Source organism: Protopterus annectens, chromosome 15.part0 (assembly GCF_019279795.1).
Source record: "Protopterus annectens isolate FY-2018-M chromosome 15.part0, PAN1.0, whole genome shotgun sequence".
Lineage (NCBI taxonomy): Eukaryota > Metazoa > Chordata > Ceratodontiformes > Protopteridae > Protopterus > Protopterus annectens.
Genome location: NC_056749.1, coordinates 45,922,569 through 45,945,443, shown reverse-complemented (window position 1 = coordinate 45,945,443; position 22,875 = coordinate 45,922,569). Strand labels below are relative to the sequence as shown.

Sequence of the window (22,875 nt, the reverse complement as noted above, 5' to 3'; positions counted from 1 at the left end):
ACGACCTGAGACGTACCTCCTTGGACTACATGAAAAGAGACATTGAGGAGCTCTCTGATTATGTAGCCCAGGCAGGTATGACCCTGACCTTGAGCAGTATCCTACCTTCACCAAGAATGATGCCACAATACAGAGATAAGATGATCAGCTTTAACAATTGGCTTAAACACTGGTGTCATTCAAAGGGGATCCAGTATCTGTCTGCCTAGGATGACATGCTGGACAAGCCACGCTGCTTCGCAAGGGACGGCTTGCACCTGTCACCCCTGGGATTCCGGATATTGGCAAAGGCTCTTGCCACCCCATAGTGCCTTTTTAGGCAAGGCTCAAATTCTAAACCTACCACCCTAGAACACAAAAAAGGAAAAAAACTAAGGGTAATGCTGCTCAATGCCAGAAGTCTAAATCTCAAAATGCACGCACTCGAGGCCCTTCTCAGTATGGAGAACATCGATGTCTGTGCTGTGACAGAAACCTGGTTCAAGGCTCCTGAGAGCACCCCAGCGATATCAGGTTTTACCTCATATCATGCGTTCCGGCCCCAAAATCCGGACAATACCAAGAAAGGAGGGGTATCCATATTCATCAAGGACACCCACACCTCAAGACTGGTGGCAACGCATGATGCATCGGAGACCATCCAGGTGCAATTAACCATAGGCAAGACTGCTCTGCAAATTGTAGCATGTTACAGGCCACCCTCACAAACTCAGGAACCTCACATGGCCTTCCTGAAAACACTAGAGGGGATAAATGTATCACCAAACACCATCATACTAGGTGACTTCAATTACCCTAATATAGACTGGGAACACTACTCAAGCCCAAACACCCTAGCCCAAAAGTTCCTGGAATTCATAAACTCAAATGCCATGGAACAACTAGTCACCATCCCCACAAGAGGAGATAACATACTTGATCTCATCATCACGAACATGGGAGCACAATGTTCAACACCGGAAGTATACCCCTCACTGGTGAGATCAGATCACAAACTAATCTCGCTGGAGGTCTTCATCCCACTCCCACCTGAAATAAAAAGACCACAGTAAAGAACTTCTCAAAAGCCGACTTCACACTTCTAAAGACTAGTGTGGTCTCCTTTAAGGCCCCGAGCCGCGGAAAACAGTACTCAAGCCGCTGAATCACTTACAAATGCCTTCTACCAGCACCTGCAGGACTGCATGGATAAGGCAATCCCAAGCAAAACAAAGACTCTTTGTACCAAAGGCAAGCGTCCAGTCTGGTGGACCCCAGCCATAAATAAACTCTACAACAAAAGGAGGAAGCTACTACAAGATAGAGTAAAATCCTTAAAAGGTAAGACACCCTTGATCACTATAAGTAAAAACTAAGAGCTCTCATAAAATCATCCAAAGCAAATTTCGAGAGAAAAATAGCTAAAGACTCAAAAGACAATCATAAGGCCTTCTTTAGCTATGTTAGAAACCTAGGAGGAAACTCCCAGATATGCTCAGAACTAGTTCAAAATGATGTGAAGATTACTGATCCTACAGACATTGCCAACATACTGGCTGACAGGTTCAGTGCAAACTTCTCCCCTCCCCAAAGGAGAGATATCTATACCAAATGATTTCAGCCCCCAAACATCTCCAGCCCAAGTGAGAACTGCTCTCTCCGAAGCAAAAAACACAGCATCCATGGGACCTGATGGTGTCCCCGGCTGTGTGCTCCACGAACTCAATGAGGAATTAAACCCACAGCTAGGACAGCTGTTTAATCAAAGTCTTACCTCTGGATACGCACTCCAGGAGTGGCGCACTGCAACTGTGGTCCCACTTCACAAAGGCGGTGCCTCCACCGACCCTGGAAATTACCGGCCCATTAGCTTGACAAGCCTTATCTGCAAAGCCATGGAGAGGATCATAATGGACCTCATAAATAAAGACATAGGGAATTTGCAGACTTTGGATCCAACCCAGTTTGGCTTTGTCAAAGGCAGATCATGCCTTTTAAACTTGGTTGACTTTTTGAAACAGTCACCAAAGCCATTGATGAGGGAAAGGCAGTCCATACAGCCTACCTCGATCTGGCTAAGGCCTTCGATACAATACCCCACTCGGGTATCATTGAAAAACTCATCAGCTTAGTGAACCCATACATCACAAGATGGGTTGCAAACTGGCTGAGTGACAGAACCCACAGGGTCAGAGTTGCTGGCGCCATGTCAGACTCAAAGCCTGTCACAAGTGGTGTCCCACAGGGCTCAGTCCTGGGCCCACTCTTGTTTGGCATCTACTTTTCCGAAGTAAAAGCAAACACAGGAGGGTTATGGCTGACAAAGTTTGCAGATGACTGCAAACTGGGCGCCATAGTAGAAAACACATCTGACACAGATATCCTTCAGAAGGGTCTCTCAGAAGCGGATAACTGGTGCCAGAGCCACGCCTAAAGTTAAATGCCAAAAATGCATAGTCATACCCTTCGGGAAAAACAAGGTTACCCCTAGCTACCAAATAGGTGGCAATCCACTGAGCACAGAAGAAGTTATCAGGGACCTGGGGACCCAGGTTGATAGTAGTCTGTCATTCGACACCCATGTAGCTAAAGTAGTTAGGAAGACCTTCTACAATGCCCACCTTATCATGAAGGGATTCTCATCTAGATCAAGGGAGGTCATAGTCTCCCTTTACTCATCACTCATCAGACCAATGATTGAGTACAATGCCCCATTCGGAATGTATCTGACCCGACACTTGCAGCAGCTGGAGAGGCCACAAAAGTTCCTCACCAAAAGGATAAAGGGTCTCAAAAATATGTCCTATGCTGCCCGACTGAAAGAACTCCAGCTCTATTCAGTCGCACCGCTGCTCAGAGGTGACCTTTGCCTAACATACAAGGCCATGTCAAACCCAGATTTGATGAATATGCTTCACCTCAAAAATCTAGATCCATCAGAGCCACAAGGGCGGAGACTTAAACCTCGACATGGCTATTAATAGGACGTGCTGGAGGGATAGATTCATCACCCAAAGACTCCCTATGCTGTGGAACAAAATCCCGGTACATGTGAGGCAGAGCACCTCGCTGGCCTTGTTCAAGAGAAATCTTGACCAATGGATGGGAGATCGCAGATATACCCCAGGGATTACCTCAGTGTCACTGCTCGACGGAGGCACAGCAAAATAATGGGTATAGTTCCCCATACTAAAGGGGTGGCGTAAGCCACAAAACGATGGGCTAGGCTTGTAAATGCCCTTGGGCAGATAGCCTAGTATGAACCTATGAACCTATGAACCTATGAACAATACATGCACAAGATACACTTATGTACATGTCACAGTATAATTAGAGACGTGTTGTATCAGTGAAACAGTACATCACAATAACAATACATGCACAAGATACTCTTATGTACATGTCACAGTATAACTGGAGACGTGTGGTATCAGTGAAACAGTACATCACAATAGCAATACATGCACAAGATACACTTATGTACATGTCACAGTATAACTGGAGACGTGTGGTATCAGTGGAACAGTACATCACAATAACAATACATGCACAAGATACACTTATGTACATGTCACAGTATAACTGGAGACGTGTGGTATCAGTGGAACAGTACATCACAATAACAATACATGCACAAGATACACTTATGTACATGTCACAGTATAACTGGAGACGTGTGGTATCAGTGGAACAGTACATCACAATAACAATACATGCACAAGATACACTTATGTACATGTCACAGTATAACTGGAGACGTGTGGTATCAGTGGAACAGTACATCACAATAACAATACATGCACAAGATACACTTATGTACATGTCACAGTATAATTGGAGACGTGTGGTATCAGTGAAACAGTACATCACAATAACAATACATGCACAAGATACACTTATGTACATGTCACAGTATAACTGGAGACGTGTGGTATCAGTGGAACAGTACATCACAATAACAATACATGCACAAGATACACTTATGTACATGTCACAGTATAATTGGAGACATGTGGTATCAGTGGAACAGTACATCACAATAACAATACATGCACAAGATACACTTATGTACATGTCACAGTATAACTGGAGACGTGTGGTATCAGTGGAACAGTTCATCACAATAACAATACATGCACAAGATACACTTATGTACATGTCACAGTATAACTGGAGACGTGTGGTATCAGTGGAACAGTACATCACAATAACAATACATGCACAAGATACACTTATGTACATGTCACAGTATAATTAGAGACGTGTGGTATCATCGGAACAGTACATCACAATAACAATACATGCACAAGATACACTTATGTACATGTCACAGTATAATTGGAGACGTGTGGTATCAGTGAAACAGTACATCACAATAACAATACATGCACAAGATACACTTATGTACATGTCACAGTATAACTGGAGACGTGTGGTATCAGTGGAACAGTACATCACAATAACAATACATGCACAAGATACACTTATGTACATGTCACAGTAGAATTGGAGGGGGACTACCAGTACATAGGCTGACGAATGTAATAAAAGATCTAAATCACCATTTAGTTAACAAAACTATTAAGAGACAGCCAGTCTGATGACTTTACTATAATTAGACTACCGTTAAAAAAATAAAAAAGGGATAAAAGCCTAACCTTCACAGGGACTTGCCTAATGGAATCATTTGCCTGATGAAAATAGATCAGTAACTACATTGAAAGACTTCAAGAAAGCACTATGCAAGTGCTGTGGGAGAATGGATAACTTACCATCAAACTCTAGTTGCATTTAACATATATGTATGTCAAGCTGCACAAACTCTAATAACTTTCACTGTGTTCAAAACACTGATTTCTACAGAGTAATAAACATACAACCTTACTGTCAGTGCACTGAGGCACTGTATGCTATCTTCTCTTATGTTACTGTTCATTTCATTCTGATTTCTACACAGTGTAACTTACAACCTTTTTGTCATTGTAGTGACGCACTGTATGCCTTCCCTAATGTTACATTTCATTCTGACTTCTACACAGCGTAATTAACTTACAACCTTACTGTCAGTGTAGTGAGGCACTGAATGCTAGCTTCCCTTATGTTACTGTTCATTTCATTCTGATTTCTACACAGTGTAACTTACAACCTTATTGACACTGTAGTGAGACACTGTATGTTATCTTCCCTTATGTTACTGTTCATTTCATTCTGATTTCTACAGTGTAACTTACAACCTTATTGTCATTGTAGTGAGGCACTGTATGTTATCTTCCCTTATGTTACTGTTCATTTCATTCTGATTTCTACACAGTGTAACTTACAACCTTATTGTCATTGTAGTGAGGCACTGTATGTCTTCCCTTACGTTACTGTTCATTTCATTCTGATTTCTACACAGTGTAACTTACAACCTTATTGTCATTGTAGTGAGGCACTATATGTTATCTTCCCTTATGTTACTGTTCATTTCATTCTGATTTCTACACAGTGTAACTTACAACCTTATTGTCAGTGTAGTGAGGCACTGCATGTCTTCCCTTATGTTACTGTTCATATCATTCTGATTTCTACACAGTGTAACTTACAACCTTATTGTGAGTGTAGTAAGGCAGTGTATGTCTTCCCTTATGTTACTGTTCATATCATTCTGGTTTCTACACAGTGTAACTTACAACCTTATTGACATTGTAGTGAGGCACTGTATGTTATCTTCCCTTATGTTACTGTTCATTAAATTCTGATTTCTACACAGTGTAACTTACAACCTTATTGTGAGTGTAATGAGGCACTGTATGTCTTTCCCTTATGTTACTGTTCATATCATTCTGATTTCTACACAGTGTAACTTACAACATTACTGTCATTGTAGTGAGGCACTGTATGTCTTCCCTTACGTTACTGTTCATTTCATTCTGATTTCTACACAGTGTAACTTACAAGCTTATTGTCATTGTAGTGAGGCACTGTATGCTATCTTCCCTTATATTACTGTTCATTTCATTCTGATTTCTACACAGTGTAACTTACAACCTTATTGTCATAGTAGTGAGGCACTGTATGTCTTCCCTTATGTTACTGTTCATATCATTCTGATTTCTACACTGGAATTAACTTACAAACTTATTGTCATTGTAGTGAGGCACTGTATGTCTTCCCTTAAGTTACTGTTCATTTCATTCTGATTTCTACAGTGTAACTTACAAACTTATTGTCAGTGTAGTGAGGGACTGTACGTCTTTCCCTTAAGTTACTGTTCATTTCATTCTGATTTCTACACAGTGTAATAAACATATAACCTTACTGTCATTGTAGTGAGGCACTGTATGCTATCTTCCCTTATGTTACTGTTCATTTCATTCTGATTTCTACACAGTGTAACTTACAACCTTATTGTCATTGTAGTGAGGCAATGCATGCTATCTTCAATTATGTTACTGTTCATTACATTCTGATTTCTACAGTGTAATTAACTTAAAACCTTATTGTCATTGTAGTGAGGCACTGCATGCTATCTTCCCTTATGTTACTGTTCATTTCATTCTGATTTCTACACAGTGTAACTTACAACCTTATTGTCATTGTAGTGAGGCACTGCATGCTATCTTCCCTTATGTTACTGTTCATTTCATTCTGACTTCTACACAGTGTAACTTACAACCTTATTGTCATTGTAGTGAGGCAATGCATGCTATCTTCAATTATGTTACTGTTCATTACATTCTGATTTCTACAGTGTAACTTACAACCTTATTGTCATTGTAGTGAGGCACTGCATGCTATCTTCCCTTATGTTACTGTTCATTTCATTCTGATTTCTACACAGTGTAACTTACAACCTTATTGTCATTGTAGTGAGGCACTGCATGCTATCTTCCCTTATGTTAGTGTTCATTTAATTCTGACTTCTACACAGTGTAATTAACTTACAATCTTACTGTCAGTGTAGTGAGGCACTGTATGCTATCTTCTCTTATGTTACTGTTCATTTCATTCTGATTTCTAGACAGTGTAACTTACAACCTTATTGTGAGTGTAGTGAGACACTGTATGTCTTCCCTTATGTTACTGTTCATTTCATTCTGATTTCTACACAGTGTAACTTACAACCTTATTGTCATTGTAGTGAAGCACTGTATGCTATCTTCCCTTATGTTACTGTTCATTTCATTCTGATTTCTACACAGTGTAACTTACAACCTTATTGTCATTGTAGTGAGGCACTGTATGTTATCTTCCATTATGTTACTGTTCATTTCATTCTGATTTCTACACAGTGTAACTTACAACCTTATTGTTATTGTAGTGAGGCACTGTATGTTTTCCCTTATGTTATTGTTCATATCATTCTGATTTCTACAGTGGAATTAACTTACAACCTTTGTCATTGTAGTGAGGCACTGTATGTCTTCCCTTAAGTTACTGTTCATTTCATTCTGATTTCTACACAGTGTAACTTACAATGTTATTGTCAGTGTAGTGAGGCACTGTATGTCTTCCCTTATGTTACTGTTCATTTCATTCTGATTTCTACACTGTGTAACTTACAACCTTATTGTGAGTGTAGTGAGACACTGTATGTTATCTTCCCTTATGTTACTGTTCATTTCATTCTGATTTCTTTACAGTGCAACTTGCAACGTTATTGTCATTGTAGTGAGGCACTGCATGCTATCTTCCCTTATGTTACTGTTCATTTCATTCTGATTTCTACACAGTGTAACTTACAACCTTATTGTCATTGTAGGGAGTCACTGCATGCTATCTTCCCTTATGTTACTGTTCATTTCATTCTGATTTCTACACAGTGTAACTTACAACCTTATTGTCATTGTAGTGAGTCACTGCATGCTATCTTCCCTTATGTTACTGTTCATTTCCTTCTGATTTCTGCACAGTGTAACTTACAACCTTATTGTGAGTGTAGTGAGGCACTGTATGTCTTCCCTTATGTTACTGTTCATTTCATTCTGATTTCTACACAGTGTAACTTACAACCTTATTGTCATTGTAGTGAAGCACTGTATGCATCTTCCCTTATGTTACTGTTCATATCATTCTGATTTCATCAGTCGAATTAACTTACAACCTTATTGACATTGTAGTGAGGCACTGTATGTTATCTTCCCTTATGTTACTGTTCATTTCATTCTGATTTCTACACAGTGTAACTTACAACCTTATTGTCATTGTAGTGAGGCACTGTATGCTATCTTCCCTTATGTTACTGTTCATTTCATTCTGATTTCTACACAGTGTAACTTACAACCTTATTGTTATTGTAGTGAGGCACTGTATGTTTTCCCTTATGTTATTGTTCATATCATTCTGATTTCTACAGTGGAATTAACTTACAACCTTATTGTCATTGTAGTGAGGCACTGTAAGTCTTCCCTTAAGTTACTGCTCATTTCATTCTGATTTCTACACAGTGTAACTTACAACGTTATTGTCAGTGTAGTGAGGCACTGTATGTCTTCCCTTATGTTACTGTTCATTTCATTCTGATTTCTACACTGTGTAACTTACAACCTTATTGTGAGTGTAGTGAGACACTGTATGTTATCTTCCCTTATGTTACTGTTCATTTCATTCTGATTTCTTTACAGTGCAACTTGCAACGTTATTGTCAGTGTAGTGAGGCACTGTATGCTATCTTCTCTTATGTTACTATTCATTTAATTCTGATTTCTACACAGTGTAACTTACAACCTTATTGTCATTGTAGTGAGGCACTGTATGTCTTCCCTTATGTTACTGTTCATTTCATTCTGATTTCTACACAGTGTAACTTACAACCTTATTGTCATTGTAGTGAGGCACTGTATGCTATCTTCCCTTATGTTACTGTTCATTTGCTTCTGATTTCTACACAGTGTAACTTACAATCTTATTGTCATTGTAGTGAGGCACTGTATGCTATCTTCCCTTATGTTACTGTTCATTTCATTCTGATTTCTACACAGTGTAACTTACAACCTTATTGTCATTGTAGTGAGGCACTGCATGCTATCTTCCATTATGTTACTGTTCATTTCATTCTGATTTCTACACAGTGTAACTTACAACCTTATTGTCACTGTAGTGAGGCACTGCATGCGATCTTCCCTTATGTTACTGTTCATTTCATTCCGACTTCTACACAGTATAATTAACTTACAATCTTACTGTCAGTGTAGTGAGGCACTGTATGCTATCTTCTCTTATGTTACTGTTCATTTCATTCTGATTTCTACACAGTGTAACTTACAACCTTATTGTGAGTGTAGTGAGGCACTGTATGCTATCTTCTCTTATGTTATTATTCATTTAATTCTGATTTCTACACAGTGTAACTTACAACCTTATTGTCATTGTAGTGAGGCACTGTATGTTATCTTCCCTTATGTTACTGTTCATTTCATTCTGATTTCTGCACAGTGTAACTTACAACCTTATTGTCATTGTAGTGAGGCACTGTATGTTATCTTCCCTTAAGTTACTGTTCATATCATTCTGATTTCTACACAGTGTAACTTACAACCTTATTGTCATTGTAGTGAGGCACTGTATGTCTTCCCTTATGTTACTGTTCATATCATTCTGACTTCTACACAGTGTAACTTACAACCTTATTGTCATTGTAGTGAGGCACTGTATGCTATCTTCCCTTATGTTACTGTTCATTTCATTCTGATTTCTACACAGTGTAACTTACAACCTTATTGTTATTGTAGTGAGGCACTGTATGTTTTCCCTTATGTTATTGTTCATATCATTCTGATTTCTACAGTGGAATTAACTTACAACCTTATTGTCATTGTAGTGAGGCACTGTATGTCTTCCCTTAAGTTACTGTTCATTTCATTCTGATTTCTACACAGTGTAACTTACAATGTTGTCAGTGTAGTGAGGCACTGTATGTCTTTCCCTTATGTTACTGTTCATTTCATTCTGATTTCTACACTGTGTAACTTACAACCTTATTGTGAGTGTAGTGAGACACTGTATGTTATCTTCCCTTATGTTACTGTTCATTTCATTCTGATTTCTTTACAGTGCAACTTGCAACGTTATTGTCAGTGTAGTGAGGCACTGTATGCTATCTTCTCTTATGTTACTGTTCATTTAAATCTGATTTCTACACAGTGTAACTTACAACCTTATTGTCATTGTAGTGAGGCACTGCATGCTATCTTCCCTTATGTTACTGTTCATTTAATTCTGATTTCTACACAGTGTAACTTACAACCTTATTATCATTGTAGTGAGGCACTGTATTTTATCTTCCCTTATGTTACTGTTCACTTCATTCTGATTTCTACACAGTGTAACTTACAACCTTATTGTCATTGTAGTGAGGCACTGTATTTTATCTTCCCTTATGTTACTGTTCACTTCATTCTGATTTCTACACAGTGTAACTTACAACCTTACTGTCATTGTAGTGAGGCACTGTATGTTATTTTCCCTTATGTTACTGTTCATTTTCTTCTGATTTCTACACAGTGTAACTTACAACCTTATTGTCATTGTAGTGAGGCACTGCATGCTATATTCCCTTATGTTACTGTTCATTTCATTCTGATTTCTACACAGTGTAACTTACAACCTTATTGTCATTGTAGTGAGGCACTGCATGCTACCTTCCCTTATGTTAGTGTTCATTTCATTCTGACTTCTACACAGTGTGATTAACTTACAATCTTACTGTCAGCGTAGTGAGGCACTGTATGCTATCTTCTCTTATGTTACTGTTCATGTCATTCTGATTTCTACACAGTGTAACTTACAACCTTATTGTCAGTGTAGTGAGGGACTGTACGTCTTTCCCTTAAGTTACTGTTCATTTCATTCTGATTTCTACACAGTGTAACTTACAACCTTATTGTCAGTGAAGTGAGGGACTGTACGTCTTCCCTTATGTTACTGTTCATTTCATTGCGATTTCTACACAGTGTAATAAACATACAACCTTACTGTCAGTGTAGTGAGGCACTGTATGTCTTCCTTTATGTTACTGTTGATATCATTCTGATTTCTACAGTGTAATTAACTTACAACCTTATTGTCATTGTAGTGAGGCAATGTACGTCTTCCCTTATGTTAATGTTCATATCATTCTGATTTATACACAGTGTAACTTACAACCTTATTGTGGTGTAGTGAGGCACTGTATGTCTTCCCTTATGTTACTGTTCATATCATTCTGGTTTCTACACAGTGCAACTTACAACCTTATTGACATTGCAGTGAGGCACTGTATGTTATCTTCCCTTATGTTACTGTTCATTTCATTCTGATTTCTACACAGTGTAACTTACAACCTTATTGTCATTGTAATGAGGCACTGTATGTCTTCCCTTATGTTGCTGTTCATATCATTCTGATTTCTACACAGTGTAACTTACAACCATATTGTCATTGTAGTGAGGCACTGTATGTCTTCCCTTACGTTACTGTTCATTTCATTCTGATTTCTACACAGTGTAACTTACAACCTTATTGTCATTGTAGTGAGGCACTGTATGCTATCTTCCCTTATGTTACTGTTCATTTCATTCTGATTTCTACACAGTGTAACTTACAACCTTATTGTCATTGTAGTGAGGCACTGTATGTCTTCCCTTATGTTATTGTTCATATCATTCTGATTTCTACACTGGAATTAACTTACAACCTTTTTGTCATTGTAGTGAGGCACTGTATGTCTTCCCTTAAGTTACTGTTCATTTCATTCTGATTTCAACACAGTGTAACTTACAACCTTATTGTCAGTGTAGTGAGGGACTGTACGTCTTCCCTTATGTTACTGTTAATATCATTCTGGTTTCTACACAGTGCAACTTACAACCTTATTGACATTGCAGTGAGGCACTGTATGTTATCTTCCCTTATGTTACTGTTCATTTCATTCTGATTTCTACACAGTGTAACTTACAACCTTATTGTCATTGTAATGAGGCACTGTATGTCTTCCCTTATGTTGCTGTTCATATCATTCTGATTTCTACACAGTGTAACTTACAACCTTATTGTCATTGTAGTGAGGCACTGTATTGCTTCCCTTACGTTACTGTTCATTTCATTCTGATTTCTACACAGTGTAACTTACAACCTTATTGTCATTGTAGTGAGGCACTGTATTGCTATCTTCCCTTATGTTACTGTTCATTTCATTCTGATTTCTACACAGTGTAACTTACAACCTTATTGTCATTGTAGTGAGGCACTGTATGTCTTCCCTTATGTTATTGTTCATATCATTCTGATTTCTACACTGGAATTAACTTACAACCTTTTTGTCATTGTAGTGAGGCACTGTATGTCTTCCCTTAAGTTACTGTTCATTTCATTCTGATTTCTACACAGTGTAACTTACAACCTTACTGTCAGTGTAGTGAGGGACTGTACGTCTTCCCTTATGTTACTGTTCATTTCATTGCGATTTCTACACAGTGTAACTTACAACCTTATTGTCAGTGTAGTGAGGCACTGTATGTCTTCCCTTATGTTACTGTTCATTTCATTCTGCTTTCTACACTGTGTAACTTACAACCTTATTGTGAGTGTAGTGAGGGACTGTACGTCTTCCCTTATGTTACTGTTCATTTCATTGCGATTTCTACACAGTGTAATAAACATACAAACTTACTGTCAGTGTAGTGAGGCACTGTATGCTATCTTCCCTTATGTTACTGTTCATATCATTCTGATTTCTGCAGTGTAATTAACTTACAACCTTATTGTCATTGTAGTGAGGCACTGTATGTCTTCCCTTATGTTACTGTTCATATCATTCTGGTTTCTACACAGTGTAACTTACAACCTTATTGTGAGTGTAGTGAGGCACTGTATGTCTTCCCTTATGTTACTGTTCATATCATTCTAGTTTCTACACAGTGTAACTTACAACCTTATTGTCATTGTAGTGAGGCACTGTATGCTATCGTCCCTTATATTATTGTTCATTTCATTCTGATTTCTACACAGTGTAACTTACAACCTTGTTGTTATTGTAGTGAGGCACTGTATGTCTTCCCTTATGTTACTGTTCATTTCCTTCTGATTTCTACACAGTGTAACTTACAACCTTATTGTCATTGTAGTGAGGCACTGTATGCTATCTTCCCTTATGTTATTGTTCATTTCATTCTGATTTCTACACAGTGTAACTTACAACCTTATTGTCATTGTAGTGAGGCACTGTATGTTATCTTCCCTTATGTTACTGTTCATTTCATTCTGATTTCTACACAGTGTAACTTACAACCTTATTGTGAGTGTAGTGAGGCACTGTATGTCTTCCCTTATGTTACTGTTCATATCATTCTGGGTTCTACACAGTGTAACTTACAACCTTATTGACACTGTAGTGAGGCACTGTATGTTATCTTCCCTTATGTTACTGTTCATTTCATTCTGATTTCTACACAGTGCAACTTACAACCTTATTGTCATTGTAGTGAGGCACTGTACGTCTTCCCTTATGTTACTGTTCATATCATTCTGATTTCTACACTGGAATTAACTTACAACCTTATTGTCATTGTAGTGAGGCACTGTATGTCTTCCCTTAAGTTACTGTTCATTTCATTCTGATTTCTACACAGTGTAACTTACAACCTTATTGTCAGTGTAGTGAGGGACTGTACGTCTTCCCTTATGTTACTGTTCATTTCATTGCGATTTCTACACAGTGTAATAAACATACAACCTTACTGTCAGTGTAGTGAGGCACTGTATGCTATCTTCCCTTATGTTACTGTTCATATCATTCTGATTTCTACAGTGTAATTAACTTACAACCTTATTGTCATTGTAGTGAGGCACTGTATGTCTTCCCTTATGTTACTGTTCATATCATTCTGATTTCTACACAGTGTAACTTACAACCTTATTGTGAGTGTAGTGAGGCACTGTATGTCTTCCCTTATGTTACTGTTCATGTCATTCTGGTTTCTACATAGTGTAACTTACAACCTTATTGACATTGTAGTGAGGCACTGTATGCATCTTCCCTTATGTTACTGTTCATTTCATTCTGATGTCTACACAGTGTAACTTACAACCTTATTGTGAGTGTGGTGAGGCACTGTATGTCTTCCCTTCTGTTACTGTTCATTTCATTCTGATTTCTACACAGTGTAACTTACAACCTTATTGTCATTGTAGTGAGGCACTGTATGCTATCTTCCCTTATGTTACTGTTCATTTCATTCTGATTTCTACACAGTGTAACTTACAACCTTATTGTCATTGTAGTGAGGCACTGCATGCTATCTTCCCTTATGTTACTGTTCATTTCATTCCGACTTATACACAGTGTAATTAACTTACAATCTTACTGTCAGTGTATTGAGGCACTGTATGCTATCTTCTCTTATGTTACTGTTCAATTCATTCTGATTTCTACACAGTGTAACTTACAACCTTATTGTCATTGTAGTGAGGCACTGTATGTCTTCCCTTATGTTATTGTTCATATCATTCTGTCATTCTGATTTCTACAGTGGAATTAACTTACAACCTTATTGTCATTGTAGTGAGGTACTGTATGTCTTCCCTTAAGTTACTGTTCATTTCATTCTGATTTCTACACAGTGTAACTTACATTGTTATTGTCAGTGTAGTGAAGCACTGTATGTCTTCCCTTATGTTACTGTTCATTTCATTCTGATTTCTACACAGTGTAACTTACAACCTTATTGTGAGTGTAGTGAGACACTGTATGTTATTTTCCCTTATGTTACTGTTTATTTCATTCTGATTTCTTTACAGTGCAACTTGCAACGTTATTGTCAGTGTAGTGAGGCAATGTATGCTATCTTCTCTTATGTTACTATTCATTTCATTCTGGTTTCTACACAGTGTAACTTACAACCTTATTGACATTGTAGTGAGGCACTGTATGTTATCTTCCCTTATGTTACTGTTCATTTCATTCTGATTTCTACACAGTGTAACTTACAACCTTATTGTGAGTGTAGTGAGGCACTGTATGTCTTCCCTTATGTTACTGTTCATATCATTCTGATTTCTACACAGTGTAACTTACAACCTTATTTTCATTGTAGTGAGGCACTGTATGTCTTCCCTTACGTTACTGTTCATTTCATTCTGATTTCTACACAGTGTAACTTACAACTTTATTGTCATTGTAGTGAGGCACTGTATGTTATCTTTCCTTATGTTACTGTTCATTTTATTCTGATTTCTACACAGTGTAACTTACAACCTTATTGTGAGTGTAGTGAGGCACTGTAAGTCTTCTCTTATGTTACTGTTCATATCATTCTGGTTTCTACACAGTGTAACTTACAACCTTATTGACATTGTAGTGAGGCACTGTATGTTATCTTCCCTTATGTTACTGTTCATTTCATTCTGATTTCTACACAGTGCAACTTACAACCTTATTGTTATTGTAGTGAGTCAGTGTATGTTTTCCCTTATGTTATTGTTCATATCATTCTGATTTCTACACTGGAATTAACTTACAACCTTATTGTCATTGTAGTGAGGCACTGTATGTCTTCCCTTAAGTTACTGTTCATTTCATTCTGATTTCGACACAGTGTAACTTACAACCTTATTGTCAGTGTAGTGAGGGACTGTACGTCTTCCCTTATGTTACTGTTCATTTCATTGCGATTTCTACACAGTGCAATAAACATACAACCTTACTGTCAGTGTAGTGAGGCCCTGTATGCTATCTTCCCTTATGTTACTGTTCATATCATTCTGATTTCTACAGTGTAATTAACTTACAACCTTATTGTCATTGTAGTGAGGCACTGCATGCTATCTTCCCTTATGTTACTGTTCATTTCATTCTGATTTCTACACAGTGTAACTTACAACCTTATTGTCATTGTAGTGAGGCACTGCATGCTATCTTCCCTTATGTTACTGTTCATTTCATTCCGACTTCTACACAGTGTAATTAACTTACAATCTTACTGTCAGTGTAGTGAGGCACTGTATGCTATCTTCTCTTATGTTACTGTTCATTTCATTCTGATTTCTACACAGTGTGACTTACAACCTTATTGTGAGTGTAGTGAGGCACTGTATGTCTTCCCTTATGTTACTGTTCATTTCATTCTGATTTCTACACAGTGTAACATACAACCTTATTGTCATTGTAGTGAGGCACTGTATGCTAGCTTCCCTTATGTTACTGTTCATTTCATTCTGATTTCTACACAGTGTAACTTACAACCTTATTGTCATTGTAGTGAGGCACTGTATGTTATCTTCCCTTATGTTACTGTTCATATCATTCTGATTTCTACACAGTGCAACTTACAACCTTATTGTCATTGTAGTGAGGCACTGCATGCTATCTTCAATTATGTTACTGTTCATTTCATTCTGATTTCTACACAGTGTAACTTACAACCTTATTGTTATTGTAGTGAGGCACTGTATGTCTTCCCTTATGTTATTGTTCATATCATTCTGATTTCTACAGTGGAATTAACTTATAACCTTATTGTCATTGTAGTGAGGTACTGTATGTCTTCCCTTAAGTTACTGTTCATTTCATTCTGATTTCTACACAGTGTAACTTACAATGTTATTGTCAGTGTAGTGAGGCACTGTATGTCTTCCCTTATGTTACTGTTCATTTCATTCTGATGTCTACACGGTGTAACTTACAACCTTATTGTGAGTGTAGTGAGACACTGTATGTTATTTTCCCTTATGTTACTGTTCATTTCATTCTGATTTCTTTACAGTGCAACTTGCAACGTTATTGTCAGTGTAGTGAGGCACTGTATGCTATCTTCTCTTATGTTACTATTTATTTCATTCTGGTTTCTACACAGTGTAACTTACAACCTTATTGACATCGTAGTGAGGCACTGTATGTTATCTTCCCTTATGTTACTGTTCATTTCATTCTGATTTCTACACAGTGTAACTTACAACCTTATTGTCATTGTAGTGAGGCACTGTATGTTATCTTCCCTTATGTTACTGTTCATTTCCTTCTGATTTCTACACAGTGCAACTTACAACCTTATTGTCATTGTAGTGAGGCACTGTATGTCTTCCCTTATGTTATTGTTCATATCATTTTGATTTCTACACAGTGTAACTTACAATGTTATTGTCAGTGTAGTGAGGCACTGTATGTCTTCCCTTATGTTTCTGTTCATTTCATTCTGATTTCTTTACAGTGCAACTTGCAAAGTTATTGTCAGTGTAGAGAGGCACTGCATGCTATCTTTCCCTTATGTTACTGTTCATTTCATTCTGTTTTCTACACAGTGTAACTTACAATGTTACTGTCAGTGTACTGAGGCACTGTATGTTATCTTCTCTTATGTTACTGTTCTTTTCATTCTGATTTCTCCACAGTGTAACTTACAACCTTATTGTGAGTGTAGTGAGGCACTGTATGTCTTCCCTTCTGTTACTGTTCATTTCATTCGGATTTCTACACAGTGTAACTTACAACCTTATTGTCATTGTAGTGAGGCACTGTATGTTATTTTCCCTTATGTTACTGTTCATTTTCTTCTGATTTCTACACAGTGTAACTTACAACCTTATTGACATTGTAGTGAGGCACTGTATGTCTTCCCTTATGTTACTGTTCATTTCATTCTTGTCCTACCAAGCCCAAGGCATGACTAAGAAAGGTCCATAGAACAGCCCACTTATTTGGATCAATAAATAGTAAGTAAAGAAGCAAATGTTATCACATCATATTATTCAGTTATGGGACAAAAAGCAAGACAACTGGGGCTAATGGGAGAGATTAATAACAGCAGTCGTCTTATGCAATTTCTCTAACTATATAAAAACACTAAGAGTTGATTAAAATGTGGGAAGGCAGCATGCCACTGTACCCTATGAAACAGTCATGGCGATATAAGATGTGGGAAAGGAGCACACCATTGTACCGTATAAAACAGTCATGGCACTATAATATGTGGGAAGACAGCACGCTGTTGTACCCTATGAAACAGTCATGCTGATATATGTGGAAAGGCAGCATGCCATTGTACCCTATGAAACAGTCATGGCAATATAATATGTGGGAAGGCAGCACCTCACTGTACCCTATGAAACAGTCATGGCGATATGAAATGTGGGAAGGCAGCATGCCATTGTACCGTCTAAAACAGTCATGGTGATATAAAATGTGGGAAGGCAGCACACCATTGTACCATATAAAACAGTCATGCTGATATAATGTGTGGCAAGGCAGCACGCCAATGTACCCAATGAAACAGTCATGGCGATATGAAATGTGGGAAGGCAGCATGCCATTGTACCCTATGAAACAGGCATGGCAATATAATATGTGGGAAGGCATCACACCATTTTCCCTATGAAACGGTCATGGCGATATAAAATGTGGGAAAAGAGCACACCATCGTACCGTATAAAACAGTCATAGCACTATATGTGGGAAGACAGCACGCCATTGTACCCTATGAAACAGTCATGGCGATATGAAATGTGGGAAGGCAGCATGCCATTGTACCGTACAAAACAGTCATGGCGATATAATATGTGGGAAGGCAGCATGGCATTGTACCTTATGAAGCAGTCATGCTGATATAATGTGTGGGAAGGCAGCATGCCATTGTACCGTATAAAACAGTCATGGTGATATAAAATGTGGGAAGGAAGCACACCATTGTACCCTATGTAACAATCATGGTGATATAAAATGTGGAAAGCAGTACGCCATTGTACCATATAAAACAGTCATGGCGATATAAAATGTGGGAAGGCAGCACACCATTGTACCGTATAAAACAGTCATGCTGATAAAACGTGTGGGAAGGCAGCACACCACTGTACCCAATGAAACAGTCATGGCGATATGAAATGTGGGAAGGCAGCATGCCATTGTACCCTATGAAAAAGACATGGCAATATAATACGTGGGAAGGCATCACACCATTGTACCCTATGAAACAGTCATGGCGATACAATATGTGGGAAAGCAGCATGGCATCGTACCTTATGAAGCAGTCATGCTGATATAATATGTGTGGGAAGGCAGCATGCCACTGTACTCTATGAAACAGTCATGGTGATATAAAATGTGGGAAGGCTGCATGCCATTGTACCCTATGAAACAGTCATGGCGATATAAAATGTGGGAAGGCTGCACGCCACTGTACCCTATGAAGCAGTCATGGTGATACTCTCGATACTGGCAGCAGGTAGCTATCTATCATTGAGTTCACCTGGCTTCTTTCAGTTCATCTTAGGAAATCTGTTTTTAACAATTATTTCAAGCTCCATTTCTTCATTTTCCTTCAACCCTATTTTGGAGAGCTTTTGGGGTGTGGCAGGGATTCGCTTGGACTTTTCCTGCTGTGTTTATCTGTTTGTTGACATTATATTTTGATTGTATGTCACGGGATTTGTATTGGCACTCCGCTTGGGTTTTAATGGTATTGTCCTTCTGCAAGAAGGATGGGGGGAGACTGAATAAGAATACAACTGTGCTCCTACTTTGGCTCCAGAGGTACGATAGAACAGAAACGGAGACATTTGTCTTTTAACTTCATTCCAGAGTCCTGCTTGTTGATTACTGAACTGTGAGACTCTGAAAAATGACTGTTTTGTAAAGATAATGATTATTTATGGTTATTTTATTTGGAAAACTCAGGATTTTTGTTTGTTCATCTACATGTTTTGGTCACCAAATGTTGTTTGTTAGCACAAAGTATTAATATGCACTGGTTGAAGCTATTTATTCTATCTTTGGACAGTATGTGGCTTCTGTTTAATATTTAATAAATAATCTCATATCGGTGCTAGTAGTGACATTTACTATGTTACATATTTAATGTAATGATTTTCTCAGTGGAATTTGCATTTATCAAATTAAGGCACCTTATAATTTAAAACATTACTTAATGAATGATCTGTTCATCAGGATTTGCAATTAGCAAATCACTGCACGTTAAAATTATTAAAGTTATTTTTATACAGTAGTAATAATTTTGCATTGCTTGAGTGATGGTTTTGTTGTAAAATGATTCAAAAAAAGTATTACAATAAAGTTGATCTTAAACGCACACACATGCATATACACAATGACTGGGCAAAACAAAAATGCAGTGCCGAGTGGAAGACATCACCAGCTAATAGAAAATAGCAGAAAACCACGTGTAGGTGATTTAACTGGAATGAAAATGAAATAAAGGGGAGAATTCCACTAGATACAGAATGAAAAAAAACTCTAGTACAGAATACAGTAGCCTAACAATGTGACAGAAGGACAAAACTAAAGAAGGCTTCACAATCACAATCACAAATATACAACAAGAAGCTGCAGCGAGTCTCTCTCCATGTCTACGATGGATTGCAACTCAAGGGAATATTATCTTCAAACATCTCTTACCGACCCAAGGGAATATTAACCTCAAGCATCTCTTACCGACCTCAAGGGAATATTAACCTCAAGCATCTCTTACCAACCCCCAAGGGAATATTAACCTCAAGCATCTCTTACCAACCCCAAGGGAATATTAACCTCAAGCATCTCTTACCGAACTCAAGGGAATATTAACCTCAAGCATCTCTTACCGACCCAAGGGAATATTCACCTCAAGCATCTCTTACCGACCCCAAGGGAATATTAACCTCAAGCATCTCTTACTGACCTCAAGGGAATATTAACCTCAAGCATCTCTTACCAACCCCCAATTGAATATTAACCTCAAGCATCTCTTACTGACCCCAAGGGAATATTAACCTCAAGCATGTCTTACCGACCCCAAGGGAATATTAACCTCAAGCATGTCTTATCGACCCCAAGGGAATATTAACCTCAAGCATCTCTTACCGACCCAAGGGAATATTAACCTCAAGCATCTCTTACTGACCCAAGGGAATATTAACCTCAAGCATCTCTTACCAACCCCCAGGGGAATATTAACCTCAAGCATCTCTTATCGCAACTACAAATAAACAAGGCATCAGGGCAGCTTATAAGCATAGAAACAAAAGTCAGATTTGAAAGAAGCCTAAAGCTCTTACCGTCTCATAGAAGGTGAGAATGAAATACATCAGAATAACACTGTACTCTTCCATCATTAGCGCCAAGCTGGCGAGCTCTCCGACAAATTCGACTAGCTCAATGACAGAATACATCAGCATATGTAACTGCGCATTCCTATAAAACAACAAAGTGCAGTATTATGAGATACTTAAAATAATAGTACATCTAATTACCTAGATATTAGCAACTGCATTTCTTACCGGGGGGGGGGGCACATGCAAAAATTCCCTCCTCAGACAATGCTGCCCCCCCAAACGGACATTATCCCTCACATTCATTTCATATTGAAATACAAGCAAATCCCAGATGAGTCTTATTTTGCTGAGTGAGATAAGCATGCCTACTAATACTAATACCTACAGATGGGTCAGAAGTCTCACAGGTGGTGACACCAAGCCTGGATACTAGTAGCTTTCAAGAATGTTATCGCATGTACCTATTGTCTATGTCTCATATGCATGTGCCAAGGTTACGCTTTAAGGAACTGATTCAGGTACTTGGTATAACAACCACAAGGAGCCAGTACCATAAATGTGGGCAACACTATGTGACATACCTGCGCCATTTTTTCCCCATTTCCTGTTTTCAAAATAAGACCACCCCCTCTTAGCGTTTTGCCCCAGCTGCAAGCTGTAACAGATTTCCAAAAACAACTATTATGAAAATGTGCTGAATTCAAAGCAGAAGTTTATTTATTTACTTATTATTTTATTTATTTTACATTTGTTGACCGGGAGTGTCTAGCTGAGCTATTGCCCTTTTTCAGTGGAGGCCCAGGGAGAAAAGCTCCAAAGATATACAATGCAATAAAAATAGCAATACAGATACATTTCAATACAAACAGCAATAGAGAATATTGGTAATTAAAATTTGTAAGCTACATACATGTATATTGTTGACAGATAAAACAGTACTATAAACAAAAAGGAGAATGTTAAAGTAGAATAAGTTGTATGTTTTGGTTTAAAAAGAGAGTTGATTAAATATAAGGTTTTGTATGAAGAGTAGCAGAAACTTAAAAGGTTACATGAGAATTTCAGGGAGCAGAGTATAGAAGAAGCTTTGGCGATTGAATAGAGAGCACAGGATGAAGTAGTTAATGGTAAGTTTTAGTAAGTTAGTTTGACTGCACTATAAAGGTAGGTAATAATCAGGGAGGGTGAGTACAATGGCAGGACCGGTGTTTTTTAAAGTGGTCTTTGGTTGCTAGATTAAATAGTTTGGGGTGAGTCAGGGACCTTATTTCTAGTGTGAGTTTGTTCCATGCAATAGAGGGATGGTAGCTATACAAGCTGCACCCTGTGCTGGATTTGGGTTTATGGAGTTTTAGTAGGACTTGGGTTGAGCTTCGGAGAAGTCTGGTAGGGGAGTACTGAGAGATGAGAGAAGACAGACTTAGGCAGAAATCAGGCTGATATAGGATGGAGTGTACGATTTGGAGTTGAGATTGTAAGAACAGGTGAGGTAGTTCGGGCAAGCTCAGGTATTTTAGGGAGAGAGAGTGGTGAGATTTATATGTTTGTTGAGCTGCAAATAAGTAGGGAGGATATCAGATTTGTGAGCATTTGGGAACAATAGGTTAAGCATGGTAGAAGGTAGCCATGGGTAAAAGAAATCCTAGCTTCAGTAGTTAGGAATTTGTTGTTCCTGTACAGTAGTCCTAGCTTTTGGTGGGTTTTTTTTTTTTTGATACAACTGTTAATGTGAAGATCGAATTTTAGTTGGTCGTCAATGGTAATGCCAAGCAGTTTTGTGCTAGTTTCGACTTCCATAGGAGTATTGTTAATTTTAGTTGGTCGTCAGTGGTAATGCCGAGCAGTTTTGTGCAAGTTTCGACTTCTATAGGAGCATTGTTTAGGGACCTAATGGGGAAG

General features: G+C 38.2%; 1 protein-coding gene across 1 annotated transcript in view; it reads right to left on the bottom strand.

Moving 5' to 3' along the window:
- The window catches only part of CENPI (centromere protein I), a 2,543,587-nt gene that overhangs the window by 533,597 nt on the left and 1,987,115 nt on the right, over window positions 1–22,875 (bottom strand). The window contains exon 15 of the mRNA XM_044057225.1: window positions 20,980–21,115. Within this exon, the coding sequence (XP_043913160.1) occupies window positions 20,980–21,115 (136 nt within the window). The remainder of the gene's footprint in view (window positions 1–20,979; window positions 21,116–22,875) is intronic.